The 15,446-nt window shown below is 44.3% G+C and overlaps 2 protein-coding genes across 2 annotated transcripts; both read left to right on the top strand.

Annotated features, from left to right (window-relative positions):
- The first annotated feature begins 67 nt into the window (after positions 1 to 67).
- On the top strand, positions 68 to 3,121 carry LOC135492238 (peptidyl-prolyl cis-trans isomerase-like). The gene is made up of 5 exons (XM_064778556.1): positions 68 to 254; positions 571 to 601; positions 988 to 1,173; positions 1,444 to 1,519; positions 1,979 to 3,121. The coding sequence occupies exons 1-5, from the start codon at positions 186 to 188 to the stop codon at positions 2,115 to 2,117; spliced, it is 501 nt and encodes a 166-aa protein (XP_064634626.1). The 5' UTR covers positions 68 to 185; the 3' UTR covers positions 2,118 to 3,121.
- Positions 3,122 to 8,681: 5,560 nt separating this feature from the next.
- On the top strand, positions 8,682 to 14,639 carry LOC135492213 (C-type mannose receptor 2-like). Its single transcript, XM_064778508.1, has 9 exons — positions 8,682 to 8,809; positions 9,043 to 9,205; positions 9,548 to 9,855; positions 10,383 to 10,542; positions 11,075 to 11,355; positions 11,837 to 11,962; positions 12,238 to 12,400; positions 13,679 to 13,929; positions 14,225 to 14,639. The coding sequence occupies exons 1-9, from the start codon at positions 8,701 to 8,703 to the stop codon at positions 14,272 to 14,274; spliced, it is 1,611 nt and encodes a 536-aa protein (XP_064634578.1). The 5' UTR covers positions 8,682 to 8,700; the 3' UTR covers positions 14,275 to 14,639.
- The last annotated feature ends 807 nt before the right edge of the window (positions 14,640 to 15,446 follow it).

Here is a 15,446-nt window from a genome sequence, read left to right as displayed (position 1 = left end):
TCACGACTATTCACGCGGAAGCCAGTGGTATAAACCGGTCTATATAAACCGATGACGCTTTATTACTCCGCCTTTTTCTAACCCACGTGCTGATCGTTAGAATTGAGTTCCCGATTTCGTAGGCTTTCCCGAGGCCTTATAATACCAAAATTCATTTCTCAGTGTTCCGGCGATTTGCTTCCACCATGGCAAAAAGCAAAGTATTTTTTGACATCACCATTGGCGGAAACCCTGCTGGTAGAATTGTCATGGAGGTAGGCTACCGTTACCTTACTTCGAACTGAAAAAATGTGTTTTATGTCATGTTTTAGCCTACCCCAGCCAACTCTACTCTGTCTCTAGGCTATGCTCTACGCATGATGAACTCCTGCGTCGAGTATCAAAAATTGGGACATACACAAATTCAGTTGAGACAAACCAACCAGAGCCCAAACATATAAATGCACACAAGTAGGCTAGTCCAGACCGTCCATTATAGTCAAAACCCGACAGAAAGCAAACTCGGGTATTCTTATTAATTCTCTTGTTAAAACCATCTTATTTTCATGACTTTTGACATCCACTTTGCAGCTTCGCAACGATGTAGTCCCAAAAACTGCCGGTGAGTTGCTCTGTGGTTTGTTTGTCATCCATTATCTTTCGTCGACGTTATGGGTGAAGAGATTTTCGACACATTTTTCCTTTTTGCAGACAAGCTTATAAATAAATATAGTACATCCAATTTTTATGCCCACCACAGTGCACCAACAAAGAAAGACTACACCAATGAACGAGACACAAATTTCCGTTTGCTGTGCTGATGTAATTTGACAAGGCGTAAAAAGAACATTGTCTCATTTTGCTATGTTGGGAGTGCAGTGCACTTCACCTAATATGTACGATGGGCCTTTGGTGAGCGCCCCTAAACAGGCTAAAGAGCGTTGACATGGTATATGTACATATAGTCCTTCAACATCTCTTTGAAATGTGTTACATATCTCGCTTCAGACAACTTTCGTGCCCTTTGCACTGGAGAGAAGGGGTTTGGTTTCAAGGGCAGCAGTTTCCATCGCATCATCCCTGGCTTCATGTGCCAAGGCGGTGACTTCACCAAAGGCAATGGCACTGGCGGCAAAAGTATATACGGAGCGAAGTTTCCTGATGAGAACTTCCAGCTGAAGCATACAGGGCCAGGTAGGTATCCAGTGCGTATGCACTGGTTGTTGCCAGTCCTTTAGAATGAAGAAATTACCAGTGTTTTAAAAGAAGCATTATGATTTAAACAAGCAGTTTGTAAAATTCTGTCTGGTTGGAAGATGGCCTGCCTTCATTTTAGATGGAATTGTACAGTGAAGGGCCAAATGTACAGTGAAGGGCCACTATTGATATGATGCCCCCACTGGAAGTAAATCGCATGAGAGGAATGACTTCTCAACACTCTCATGTATTGCTTTCCCTTTTTAGGTACTCTTTCCATGGCCAATTCTGGACCAAACACAAACGGCTCACAGTTCTTTATATGCACTGCCAAGACTACATGGTAAGTCAACAAGGGCTTTTACAGAAACCTGCAATGAATGGGAACGAGTTAATTATGCTGCTAAGCTGTTAGGCCACATAAATTTCACTTACTGTTTGACACTGCATGAAAGTCTTAGAGTAGGTGACCTGTTGACCTAAGATTTACACTTGGTGGCAAATTTCAATAATATAGCATTAAGTGAGAAATACGAGAGAAAAAAAGACACCCCTCATACTTTTTATAGATTTCATTTTCAGTAATGTGCTCGCTTTTCGTGGCACTCGCGATTTTTATGGAGAAGCAGGGGCTTGGCTAGCGCAGGAACCAAAAAATGTGTTCGGGACCTTGATTTTTTGACAAAAAATTCAAAATGTGTCTTTTTGGCATACCCGTCCCCAAGACCAAAAAGCTAGCTATGCGCACCCTCGTGAAGTGCCTCTTGTACTTTTTTCTCACTAACTCCTCTAATTCTTGCAGGCTGGATGGAAAGCATTGTGTCTTTGGCAATGTTGTTGAAGGCTACAAGGAAGTTGTCGACAAGATGGAAGCTGTTGGCTCCAATGGAGGTCAAACGTCCAAGAAGGTGACCATTGAAAATTGTGGAGAGCTATCGTAAATAACGAGTACAAGTACAGCTTTCAGGAATTGTTCATATTGAATGATTTAAAAAAAACAGCACCAAAGTTTGTTGTCTTGGACTCTTTGTTGTACCAATATTTCACTCTATCGATCACTGTGCAGTATTATTTGAAATGTATTTCGTAGGATCTCATTTGTCTCAAATGTGCTATTTTCTGACAATAAGTTAAAAGCTTTAAAGGCAGTGCTGCATTTCGTCCCTCTGGTATCACAAGGGCCCTTGTGACAGCAGTCACATTACCGGTAGATATTCAATTAGTTTTCATTCCTAAATTATCTGTAATCCAAATACTGCTTTTCTAATACAACATTTTTTTCTCTTGGGACATGTCGTCTGAGACAATACCACCAATGAATATTCATAGGTTGGAGGGTCCAGGCCTATCAATTAGACGAGTGCATGTTTTTAACTCTCAAGTACATATTTGGAGAGGTATTGAACAAATATTTGCTGTGGCAAGTCTTCAGATGTGAAGAAATTATTTGATGAAAAAATTAATTTTGACTTTTGCTAATTTGGTAATATTTTGAGATTTTTCTGCCAGTTGGCTGAAAAGAGTGGAAATATCAATGTCTGTCCAATTTGTCGATTATCAAAAAATTTCTGTGGTCAAACACCAGTTTACTTTTCACCATTCACTTGCCCGACTGTCCGGAATATCATATCAAAATTTCAGATTCACAACCCCACGCAGTATTTGATGCGTCGCGGTCAAACATTGACAATTGAACTGCTAAAAGGCTTAAAAAATCAATGGTGGTCTTGCCTCGTCCAATTAATACCATTGGGTAAATATCGCTTGAATGGCGATGATTGCCAAATCTGAATTCATGCAATGAATAGCCAGAAAGAAGTGGAGTCCAGTAAAAACGAACTTATCCCCTGAAAGCATTGCATTAAACCTGTCAATTATAGTCTACTGTCTTCTCGATATGTGAAGGATTTTTTTATAGTACACAATTAAAAAATAATGGAATTGATCTTCCTTGTGGTGTCATTCCTTTTGAAATGTCATACTATCAATGCACGTGCATGCGTTAAGTTCTGATCATATTATCAGAACTCAACCCATGCACGTGCTTCAGGAATTTAATCCTATTGTTAGAGTGTGTTGTGTGCATAGTTCAGGGCAAGAACGAGAGCATGGTTGTCTGGGTGAGACAACCAGATTGGACCTGGTAGCTCCACCATCTAGCCAGCTTTGTGTGAACCAGATAGCTCCATTGTGCTGCAAACAGTCTGAATCTGTCTGGGACCTGGTTTGATGACTTTGACTCTTCGGAGACAGTCACAACCAGATCCGATAGTTCTGGCAGCAACACCATAATGCCAACTCGTGTTGAGACGGTCACAACCAAGCCAAATCAACCTTACATGCTCCACTCAATGGCCAACACAGTTGTGGCTGTTAAGCCTATATCGAATCTGACCTGGCTCTCCGCTGTATTGGCAACACGGTGAGAGACTTCAGACAGAATCGGTCCTGGCAGCGTGCCATGCTGCCAAGACGTTCACAACCAAACCTCACGAAATTTGACATGGCTGCTCCACCATCTCGTCTGATTGGTGAGAGTGTTGAGACCGTCGCAACTAAACAGAAGCGGGTCTGGCGGCCAACATGATGAGGGAGTTCAACTACCACAATCAGACCGATGGAAATGGGTAGCGTCACTGGGGTGCCAACACATAGACAGATAAGGCCGTCACAACCAGATCCGAATCGGAACAAGATGCTCACCGACTGTCCCATCTGAGACAGATGAGACAGTCGTGACCACCGAATAGGGCCTTGCCTCTACGTGTTGCCAACACGGTGGCTTTGTATAACCGTATCGGACACGCCAGCATCACCATTTTGCCAACTCGGTGAGCGAGGTGAAGCAGTAAAAACCAGACCGAATGAGACTTGGTAGAGTCACCTGACACCGCAACGTAGATACAGCCGCAACCAGATAACGAATCGGACCTGACAGCATCACCCTATTGCCAACTTGATGAGTGAGTTTAGAGAGTCACACCCTAGCCGAATCGGATCCGAATTCTCCACCGTCTTGCCAAAGTGGTGATAAAGTTGAGACATTCACTGCGAGACAGAATCGGACCTCACTGCTCCAGTGCGTTGGCAACACGTAGAGGGAATGGGGACCTACACAGTTATAGAAAATATCGGACCTGGCAGCGCAATTGTGCCGCCACGACGTTCACAACTACCCTCACGAAATTGAATATGGCTTCTCCGCCGTCTCGGCTGATCGGTAAGGGAGTTGAGACAGTAACAACCATACCGAATTGGACATCGCTGCTCTACAGTGTTACAAACACGGTGAAAAAGAACAAACACCCACAGCCCAGCCGAATGGAACCTGGTCACCGCGTTGCCGACACATAAGGACAGGTGTGTCAGTCACAGCCAGATCCGAATCGGACCCCACCCTATTTCAAACACGTCGAGAGAGATGTAACAGTAAAAACCAGATCAAATGAGACAATGAATCGGACCGGTCAGCTCCACCATCTTACCAACTCTGTGACGAGTCGGGCCTGGCTGCTCTAATGCGTTGCACACTGGGTGAGAGTTGCTTCGAGACAATCACAGCCACGAATCGGACCTGACAGCCACACCATATTGCCATCATGGTGACAGAGATGAAACTGTCACAACTTGACCGAAGTGGACCTGGGAGCGCCACCGTCTATTTACAACGGTTATCATACAGAAGAGACAGTCGCAACCGAACCGAATCAGGCGTATCAGCTTCACCGTGTGTTGCCAGCATGGTGAGTGAGTTGAGACAGTCACAGCGAGACTCGATCGGGCCTGGCTGCTCCATCGTCTTGCCAACGTATACGGTGCGCGAAGAGTCATAATCAGACCGAAAGTGACCTGCTGGCGTATCAGCCAGACTTCATTGACTTGTGCCAATGTCTTGCACAGTCGCAACCAAATCGAATCAGGCCTGGGGGTGCCCCACCCCATCGTGTGTCCAACACGGTGGGCGAGCTGAGAGAGTCACAACCAGACCGAATACGACCTGGTAGCGTGATCAGACAGCTAAGAGAGTTACAACCACACCGAATCGGTCCTGGCTTACCTAACGTGTCGCCAGCATGGTGAGAGAGTTGCATTGGATCATTCGCAGCAAGACCGAATGTAGTCTGCCAGCCCCCCCCCCTACCCCCCGAAACATCTGGCTAATTCGGTGATAGAGATGTGACAGTCTGAACATGAGTGAATGGGTCCCGGCATCGCCACAGTCTCTTGAAACCGGTGTTGAGACAGGTGAGACACTCGCAGCCAAAACTTATCAGACCTATTAGCTGTACCGTGTTACAAGCATGGTGAGTGAGTTGAGATAGTCACAGCCACACTGAATGGGACAGGGCAGCGCCACCCTGTCTCCAACACAGTGAGAAAGATCAGACTGTCAGAGCAGCTAAACCGGATCGGATGTGGCTACTTCACTGGCTTGCCAACGGTGACAATGAGATAGATTCGGGCCTGGCTGTGCAATCGTCTTGCCAACATCGGACTGGAAGCTCTAATGCCTTAGCGATGGGCAAACGCGAGCAGCACCAGTCCGAATCAGACTGGGAAGCGCCACAATCTCAGCAACACTTTGACTGATGAGACAGACACAGTCAGACTGAACGGAACCTTGCAACCACGTGGACAAGACAGTCGCAACCAACCGAATCGAGCCAGGTTGCTCCACCGTATTCCTAACAAGGTGGGCGAGTTAAGACAATCACAATTAACTAGGCCGAATGGCGACATTTTGTCGTCGCCGTGTTGCCGACTCATGAGACTGACGAGACCGCGTTGGCAAGACAGTGGAGCGTCCAGGCCCGGATCTTTTGGGTGTGACTGTCCTCACTCGCCCAAGGTGCATAGAACGGGTATGAGCAGGCAGGTCTGAATCGCTGTTGTTGTGACTGTCTCATCCACGTGTTTGCAGGCCGTCGACAATGCCAGGTCACATTGCTGTCACCTGACTCACAATGCTGCCAGCTGACAGGCCTGATTCTATTCGGCTGCGACTGTCTCATATATTTCACCGCTGTTTTTAATAGATAGACGAAGGCGCTGCCAGGTCCGATTCAGTCATGTTGTTACAGTTTCATTTTTGTCACGGTAATGGTAATATGGTGGAGCTGGCAGGTTCGATTCAGCCTGGTTTGTCTCAATGACTCGCACCGTGTGGGCAATGCGTTAGAGATTCGATGTGGTTATCTCTCTCTCATCTGGCTCATCATGGTTTGACAAGGTGGTTGTGCTGCCAAGTCTCATTCGGTCTGCTTTTTCACCTCTCTCATCATGTTGGCAAGACGTTGGAGCTGGCAGGCTGTTTCAGTCAGGATTTGACTGTCTCATTTCACTCACAGCATGAGCAAGGTGGTGGAGAAGCGAGGTCCAATTCGGTGTTGTCGTGACTGGCTCAACGAGTCCACCGTGTTAACAAGACAGTGAAGCATCCATGTCCAATTCGTTTGGTTGTGACAGTCGTAACTTTTACTCGGTAAGTGGTAAGACAGTCAAACCCAAACGAATCGTATCCGACCTGGATGCCTCACTGTTTTACCAACACGGTGATCTCAACCTTTACCGAGTTAGCAAGACGGCGGCGCTGCGTGGTCCGATTCAGATCTGTTTCCGACTGTCTCGTTTGTATCAAGCGCTGCTACCAGCAGGTCGTGACGACACACCAGGCTCCATTTGATCTTGTTACGACTCTTAATTCGCTCACCGTGTTGGAAAGAGGTTAACGTAGCTATGTCCGGTTCTGTCTAGCTGTAAATGTCCCATCTCCTACCATTGACAAGCCAGTGGAGTAAACATGTCCGATTCGGTTTAGCTGCTGTGACTGTCTCAACGTGTTGGCCTGGCAACACGGTGGCGCTACCGGGTCCCATTCACCGTGCGGTGGAGCTAACAGGCCTCATTCGGTGTGGCTGTGACTTTTCTGTATAGACGGTGGCGCTTCCTGGTCCCAATCCACCATGATGTGAGAGTGTCATCTCTGTCACCGCGTTACCAATACGTTAAGAGTAGCCAGGCCCGTTTCGATATGGTTATACCTCTCATATCTGTCTAATCATGATTTTGACAAGTTGGTGATGCTGCCAAGTCTAATTCAGTCTGTTTTTTACTGTTTCATCTCTCTCACCGTGTTGGCAATATGGTGGAGCTGACAGGTCTGATTCTGTCTGAGTGTGACTGTTTCATTTTACTGGCAGTTTGGGAAAGACGATAGAGCGGCCAGGTCCGATTCGGTCTGGTTGTAACTGTCGTAATGCGCTCATTGGGTCGGCAAGACACTCCGATTCGGTTTGGTTCCGCCTGTCTCTTCGGCCTTAGTATATTGGCACAAACTTTCACTACAATGTCTTGTTAGGTGTGGTTGTGCCTTTTTCATCGTTTTCCTGCCGATGTTTGCAAGACAGTAGGTCTGTGGTCTGATTGTGACTGTCTCATCGGTCTTAATATATTCGCCGTGTGGTGATGCTACCGGGTCACATTGGTCTGCTTATGTCTCCTAATTCGCTCACCGTGTTGGCAAGACTGTAACCATGTCCGATTCGGTGTTAACTGTCTTATAAACCTTCTCACCATGTGTTATTAATGACAGCGTGGCGCTACCCGGCCCCATTAATTATTGTGGTTGCCCCGACTCACTTACCACGCTGGCAACACGTTGTAGCGGACAGAATTGCGACTGTCTCATCCGTCTCACCACAGGTGCGAATAGACGGCGGCGATGCCGGGTCCCATTCGGTCATGTTGTTACAGTCTCATCACCGTGCAGGTGTGGTTTTTCGGTCTTGTTCTGCGTTTTTCATCTCTGTGTTGACACACAGTGACGCTACCAGGCCGCGTTAGGTGTAGTTGTGACTACCTCATCGTTCTTCTATCGCTGATGGCAAGACACTAGAAATAGAAGTCTCATCCACAGACCGAATCGGACCTGGTTGCTCCACCGTCTTGTCCACACAGTGGGCCTGTCTAAGCTCTCTTTCCGTTCTCAGAAGACCAGTGATTAGACTGCCACAATTGTTGTAAATTCACCCTGGCTACCAATTTTCAATTCGGTATGCTCGTGACAGTCTTATCTCTCTCACCGTATCGACATGGAGATCAGCCAGGCCCAATTAGGTCTGGTTGTTACCGTCACATCTTTTTCTTCGTGTCGACACAGGAGAGAGGTAGGTCCAGTTTGGTCTTGATGTTTTGGCGATACGGTGAAGCTGCCAGTTCCCATTCAATCTGGTGGTGACAGTCTCACACTGTATGCAGATAACTGGGCATTTGCACTGTCATATGTTGTTATACAGCATGGCTTCATTGTTGACAGAGACTCCAGAGTCTGCCTGCAGACGCAACTGACAACTCGGGTATCCCGAATTAATGTTGACTAAGTAAATAGTAGAACTTTAAACTTTAATGCGCAATTTGAGACACCTTGCAAATTGCAAATTGTCCTTTGGGTATCAAAAGAGATTTGCTTGTTCGTTTTTATTGTCCAACAACTTATCGTCGGGGCAGAAGGGTGGACGTGCAGCCATGAAGTTGCCTTTCTTCATCTTGCTTGCCATCTGTTTGATCGAGTCAATATTCGCAAGAAACTTTTTCCACCGCCGCAGCCACCACCACCACTACCACCACCAGAAAGGTAAAACCTCTCTTTTACATCATTAAGTTTTAGATAGACATTTCAAATTCAATTTTAATTTTACATTCATATTTAATTTTACATGTTGGCCTACCGAACCACGACGTATGTATAGCGTGCTCTACACATCCGTGACCGAACGAACGCCTGGCGTCGAATGGACATGTAGATAGAGTTAGCTTTTCACGTTAGGCCTTTCATTATTAACTTCTCTCTTTTTTGATACTTTTGAGGTTCTTGCAAACCAGGCTGGACTTTTTTTCGATCACACTGTTATAAGTTCTTTGGCCAGAGAGTAGACTTCACGAAGGCAGAGGAAATTTGTCAGGGACGCAATGCGCATCTGAGTAGCATCACTAGTTCCGAAGAGTTCACATTTTTGGTCGACTATTTCAAGTATGTATATGACTTAACACCAGATCTCTTTCTTTTACGGTCATTGTCATATCTGTCCAACGTTCTCGTAGTCTCAGGCGATAGAAGCTTAGAAGGATAATCATTTTAAGTTGAGTTTACCAGTCCTGGTTTTATGTTATTGCGACATTGGAGTACATAGGAAGAGAAGGCCACCCTTTACACACATACTATACATTTACGTCTCAATTTTTACCTAAAGTCTTGTAAATATCGTGGGACAAGGTAAAAATCATTAGAAATTAGTTTAAAAACTCTTTTGTATCATCTTGTAACAATGATGATTTTACAGACTGAAGTAAAACTTCCAAGTTCTATTTGCAGACAACAACCAATGTTCGGAATGTCCGCATGGAATATCTTTGCATCTCGAGGCCCAGTTTTTGGGCCATGGGTCGGTATCACGACAGCGAAGAAAAAAGGGAAGGTACACTTCAAGTGGCTCGACGGCTCCAAGAATACGTACAAGCCACCCTTGGATTCCAAACATATCAACGGAGCATCTCATGGTCGACTTGCTGCCAAATGGGGCCAATTCAAGCTGCGGTTTGCTGCGTCTGACTTGACGTTCCCCTTTATCTGCAAAAATAACGCCGAGATAGAGGTAAAAGCTGTTAAAAAAGGTGGCCCAGGTACGAAGTTTATTCGTATATTTCTTGTGGCTTGATCCCCAAAATACCCAAGCACAGAATGGCTAGGAGATTCGCAATCCTTCTGCGGTCTTGCTTCTGAAAAGAAATTGATGATAAATTTGAGGTGTAATCAGAGAATGCGTGATGCTTTTTCGACTGACGCCATCGAAAACCAACTTATCACACTTATAGGCCTATATATATCCGAACTGTCTAAAAAGAAGATTTTGTGACCCATGTTACATGAAGGCATTGTTGATCCTTTTGTCTCCACTATCAACATTTCTCGAGGTGAAAGGGAAAACATTTAGTCCCTACCGGAAGTCTGAGGCGTAGTTAGCGGAGAGCCAAATGTCCATCAGAAGTCAACAAGATAGTTTTGACCACGATTTGTTCCGAAATATTGAAAAAGTGTTATTTTGGAAGGGAACTGAAACATGTGTACACTTTACTATCAAAATAAAGATATGGACTCCTCTTCCGCAATGTGAGACAGTTTTGGTATGGGATTTCTATTTCATCTCCAGCTTGTCGACAAAAATGGAAGCAGTTCAATGGATACTGTTACAAGTTCTTCAAACGTCAGTTGAAGTTCTGGGCTGCAGAAAAGGACTGCATCCGTAAGAAGTCGCACTTGACCAGTATCCACAGCAACGAGGAGTTCGAGTTTCTTGTCAGATTATTTACGTAAGTTATGGAAGATCTTATTTCATCTATCAATTACATTACAGTTCGGGTAAATGTTAGTATAAACCATAATTTCATCGATCCATAACAAAGACGGCTTCATTAATTATTACAAAATCGACAAAAATGTTTACTAGTAAGCCGGAATATGATGTCACGACGACCATCAGACAACTTGGTGAAGCCTTACCACTGCCTAGTGTATATCCGAATTGAACATTTTGAAGTCAGCGAACGACAAGCGCTTAAATTTCAAAGTTTCTTGAGTCGTCAGAAACGGTTTTTGTTTAGTGAAAGCACATTGTAGCACATACACGCTCATGCATATAAATGTATAAGAAATTCGGATTTCTAATTCCACTAATTGGAAAATGCACATGTTGTAAAATTCCAAAAATGCGAGTATAGGTTTTTGATGATGATTTTTAATAATCATCATTAAAAACCTACTTACATTTTTACAAGATGGGCGAAGAGTTCTCAATTGAATATAAAATTTTGCTTTTAATGTTTTTTTCTTTATCCCTTCTAGACGCGTACAGGGTGGTCTCAAACGAGTGGGCAATTGGCTTCACAAGGGATTCACGCCAACAGGACCATGGGTGGGAATACTGATAAAAAACGGGACAACAGGGAACACCGCCCAGTTTACCTGGACGGACGGCTCTGACACCAAATACCGCCCACCAATGAGTATGGACAACATACCCAGAGGTTCAAGAGTCGCGAGATTGGTTGATGTTCTTCTCGTGTATAAAGTGAGAGATCATTCCGAAAACACAGAATTTCCGTACATTTGCAAATATAAATTAGGTAGGTACGGGCGGATTATACAGGAAACCGGCTCTTGAGTATTTACTATGAAGTAATGATGAAAGAAATCGCTCAAATTTCCATTTTGCAAAAGTTGCCACTGATTTTGTAGACCCTCCAGATGAAAATAATTTTCGCTGAAATTATCGGTGGGATATCAAAAGGATGTTTTTTTCTGTTGAGATGAATACATTTGTTGGTGGCCGAGCATGTCTAATGGATACAGGGAATCGTATGACCGCCCATAGAACTTTTCGAACTTGTTTTTGCATAAAGGCAATCGTTTCCGGGGTCGTATTCAGATCTTACTCGTATTTTGACGTGAGGTCTTATGGTAAATGACTTGTATCCTAATTAATATGAAGGACTGCAAAGCAAAACGACCATGTCAGTCTACATAGGACTTAGGCTGTTTCGCCAGGAGGGAGGATGCCACATTGAAACCCCTTTTCATATACCTCTGCTCTTTCGTCTCTCAAAGCATCTTCGTTGAAAAACACGACTAAGAAGTTGAAGTCAAAGCAGACAAAATCGAAGCAGAAGAAAAAGCAATCACGCTCGACACCGACTACAACTACAGTGACACCGACAACAAGACAACTAAAAGGTTTAGCATATTTTTTATACCAAAAGCGTTTTGAAATTTCAGCCACTGATGATTTCGTTTAAAAATAACAACATTTCGTGCAGTATCACCAGCCAGCCAGAAAATCGACGAGCGCTTGAATACGCGAAACCAATCGCTTTGATTGAGAATACATTGTGTTTTACCAATTGGTGAGAATGATGGTCACCACATGTCCCTGATTTGTTGCCAAGCACTTCCTATACCTGCAGAAAAGCAAATTTATAACCTTACCGCATTTATCTGCTATCCTACAGTCCAATGCGCTACGAAATGGTTCCGCTACGACAACCGATGTCACAGGTATTTCTCCTCGAAGCTATCTTTCTTCAAAGCAGAGGACTTCTGCAAGAAGCAAGGCGGCCACCTAAGTAGTATCCACAGCAGAGAGGAGTACAAACTGCTGATGACTCAAATGCCGTAAGTATGACTAAAAACTCCCCCTTCTTTTCCCTTAAAACACCTGGTCCAGAATAAATTCTGCGGTAGGGCTTGTTATAAACCGCGAGATGAATACTCATTATTTTCTGCCACAAGATTTTCTACTTCCCCGGACAATGACAATCAATCACCATTTCTGATACTGCTCTCCACTTCCCCACTCAATGATAGTAGGGCCGAAGACAATACAAAGGCTACATGCAACTGCATGTTCATCTTGACCACAAAGGTTTTTGCAATTTATCAAGACATACTGTGAGTATAATACATGTACCACGAGGTTAAGGATGCTGCATGTGTCAAGATTATTTTCCCGTTACGCCTGGCGGTACAAGTCACCATACACTTGATTGGCCGATAACACAGGGCATGCACTTGGTGAACGTCTGGTCATCCCTAAAAATAGCGCGGGATAGTCTGACCATCTTGATTGGCCGATAACACAGGGCATGCACTTGGTGAACGTCTTGTCATCCCTAAAAATAGCGCGGGATAGTCTGACCATCTTGATTGGCCGATAACACAGGGCATGCACTTGGTGAACGTCTGGTCATCCCTAAAAATAGCGCGGGATAGTCAGACCATCTTGATTGGCCGATAACACAGGGCATGCACTTGGTGAACGTCTGGTCATCCCTAAAAATAGCGCGGGATAGTCAGACCATCTTGATTGGCCGACAACACAGGGCATGCACTTGGTGAACGTCTGGTCATCCCTAAAAATAGCGCAGGATAGTCTGACCATCGGTTTATAATAAGCACTGCGGTAGGGCAGTGCACGTCCATGACCTCAAATCAGTGTAACGCCGTTGTACATGTAAATGGCGTATTGCAAATGTTTCCGAGCCATTCACATGCAGTCTCAGTGCTTCCCTCTCCTCGCCGCTTCACTCGAGTGACCAAACATCAAGCACGGCATCTCCCGCCAATATCTGTTTTAGGGAACACCGAATGGGGAAGTACCAAGCGTTTCACCACCGTCACTCGGGAGCACCAAGTCACTTTCGTCAATGCAAACGTGACAAACAGCATACCATACATGTATAAAGGAGATGTCATGATTAATAAATGCAGCACATAAAATACCCTAAACCTACCATGTTAAAAATATATCGACCGGGCACTGACACGATTTCGAAATTGGCCTGATTCAAATATCAAATTAAAAACGATGTTTCCACAATGTAAGAAGGAAAATGTCAAGTTGATAAATCCTGACATTTACATGTAGTAATTAAATTTCTGCATGTCTCACAGGAAAGGAAATCATCCTATCGAAAATGCATGGGTGGGTATGAAGGTCCCCAAAGACCAAACGGCCGGTGACTTCATGTGGACGGATGGGTCTTGGAATGACTACGCCCCTCCTGCGAAGTTCGATGGTAAACCAGCCGGGGCGAATGCAGCCAGACTCATCATTTACCGCGGGAAACGGATGGGCTTGTATGATACGTTGGGGGCAACACCATATCCATTCATTTGCCAGAGGAGTCTCAAAGATAGAAATGGTTGGTCCAAGCGTTTATCTCAATGTCGCGTACTAGGTCACATCTTTCCGAGACTCTTGGAGATTTTACGGGAATTTCCATTTTACATCAGCAGCGTGATCTTGTTTCGTTGCATGGAACAACTTCAATGAGCGGTTTGCCGAGTGGTAGATTTGCCTGGTAGCGAAAAACATGCTGCCATTCAGGCTTGTGAGCTTCTGCACCAAGACCCTTAGTGAGACCGATCACATGCACGTGACTGACATGTTCTTGCATTTTGATAAAAATATAGATTCAATTATCAATTTCTTTTTAGGTAACACGGTGAAGTCGACCAGGACTAAGAAGCGACCAACTTTTACCTGATGATGACCTAAAATTTAAATAGAAAGTGTTGGCAATGATAGCAGCCTTGACAGTAAAAAATGGCATCATCAAAAGATAGAAAAGCTTTTTTCATCCAAATACATGTACTGTACATACATTTAGCAAAGAAACAGTGTAACATGTTTGAAAAATGAACATGAAATAGTACACAATTGCACATACATTGCAGCTGTATCACCTGGCTTAGAAAAGTCAAGTCGGAGCTCTAGTTTTCTGAATGTACACTAGAGTCCTCGATGAGCAATGTTGATAAATAATTACATTGTACATGTACTTTGTCAGTCACCAAGACGTAGTATCTTTTTAAATTACCTGTCCCAAATATACATCCCCAGTGCCATTTACATACTGAAGCTACACTATCCTCTGGATTAGGCTAGGGCTAGCGCTGTCCTCTTCGTGAACTCAAAATGATTGGAAACGCGCTTTATCATTCAGGGTTTAGCAGTTTTAAATCTGGTACGTTTTATATGGTCGTCCAACATCTCATTCAAGTGCTCAAATAAAAAAATCGTCATTTTCAAATGCTCATATGAAAACGATCTGTTTTTTGGCGAAAGAAAAGCTGCCATGCTTCCACTATACAGTACAACATAACAAGACTGTGGGGTAAAATTCTTAACCAGGACGACCGATCCCTCGGAATCTCAAGCATCTGCAAAAATTCACCGGAAGGAAACTTCTTCTCCTTCATAAAAAGCAAGTGCATAATGCAGCAGCTGCTGGGGTTCGCAGAGACCAATAATACCCAGAGGGAAACACTACGCAAATTCAAACATCAAAGAGGCGCGTAACAAACTAATTGGACAACGCAGCGAAAGCTTTTTTTAGAGAGCCATTGGTTGTTGGCACATCTGGAAAGTGGGAATTATTATAAAGTGAGATGATCAACAGATACATCCGTGACACCACCAGGAATAGGTACCAAAATAATCCCATCGAAAGTTTATTTCAGAATTTGTAAAGTGGGTCGGTTGTAGAATGAAATGACAAATTTTGGCAGCGCTGCCTTTTTGTTCAATTGCATTTTCTAGCCTTACTAGTAAAATTCCGGGAGTTAAACTCATTAGGATGACCACTGTACGGTCGCTTATTTGAGAGGCCGTCTTTCATTTGAGAGATTACTCTCGACCTGATTCAGGACCCAGGCA

The sequence above is a fragment of the Lineus longissimus genome, chromosome 1, assembly GCF_910592395.1.
Source record: "Lineus longissimus chromosome 1, tnLinLong1.2, whole genome shotgun sequence".
Lineage (NCBI taxonomy): Eukaryota > Metazoa > Nemertea > Pilidiophora > Heteronemertea > Lineidae > Lineus > Lineus longissimus.
The sequence above is the reverse complement of the archived record's forward strand: the minus strand, read 5'-3'. Positions and strand labels throughout refer to the sequence as shown.

Bases quoted from the DNA above. Each gene is read 5' to 3' on its own strand.
- LOC135492238 (XM_064778556.1), top strand. From the start codon at position 186: ATGGCAAAAAGCAAAGTATTTTTTGACATCACCATTGGCGGAAACCCT. The intron at 602-987 runs GTGAGTTGCTCT...ATCTCGCTTCAG, and splicing joins TGTAGTCCCAAAAACTGCCG to ACAACTTTCGTGCCCTTTGC. The intron at 1,174-1,443 runs GTAGGTATCCAG...TTCCCTTTTTAG, and splicing joins GCTGAAGCATACAGGGCCAG to GTACTCTTTCCATGGCCAAT.
- LOC135492213 (XM_064778508.1), top strand. From the start codon at position 8,701: ATGAAGTTGCCTTTCTTCATCTTGCTTGCCATCTGTTTGATCGAGTCA. The intron at 8,810-9,042 runs GTAAAACCTCTC...GATACTTTTGAG, and splicing joins CCACTACCACCACCAGAAAG to GTTCTTGCAAACCAGGCTGG. The intron at 10,543-11,074 runs GTAAGTTATGGA...TATCCCTTCTAG, and splicing joins TTTCTTGTCAGATTATTTAC to ACGCGTACAGGGTGGTCTCA.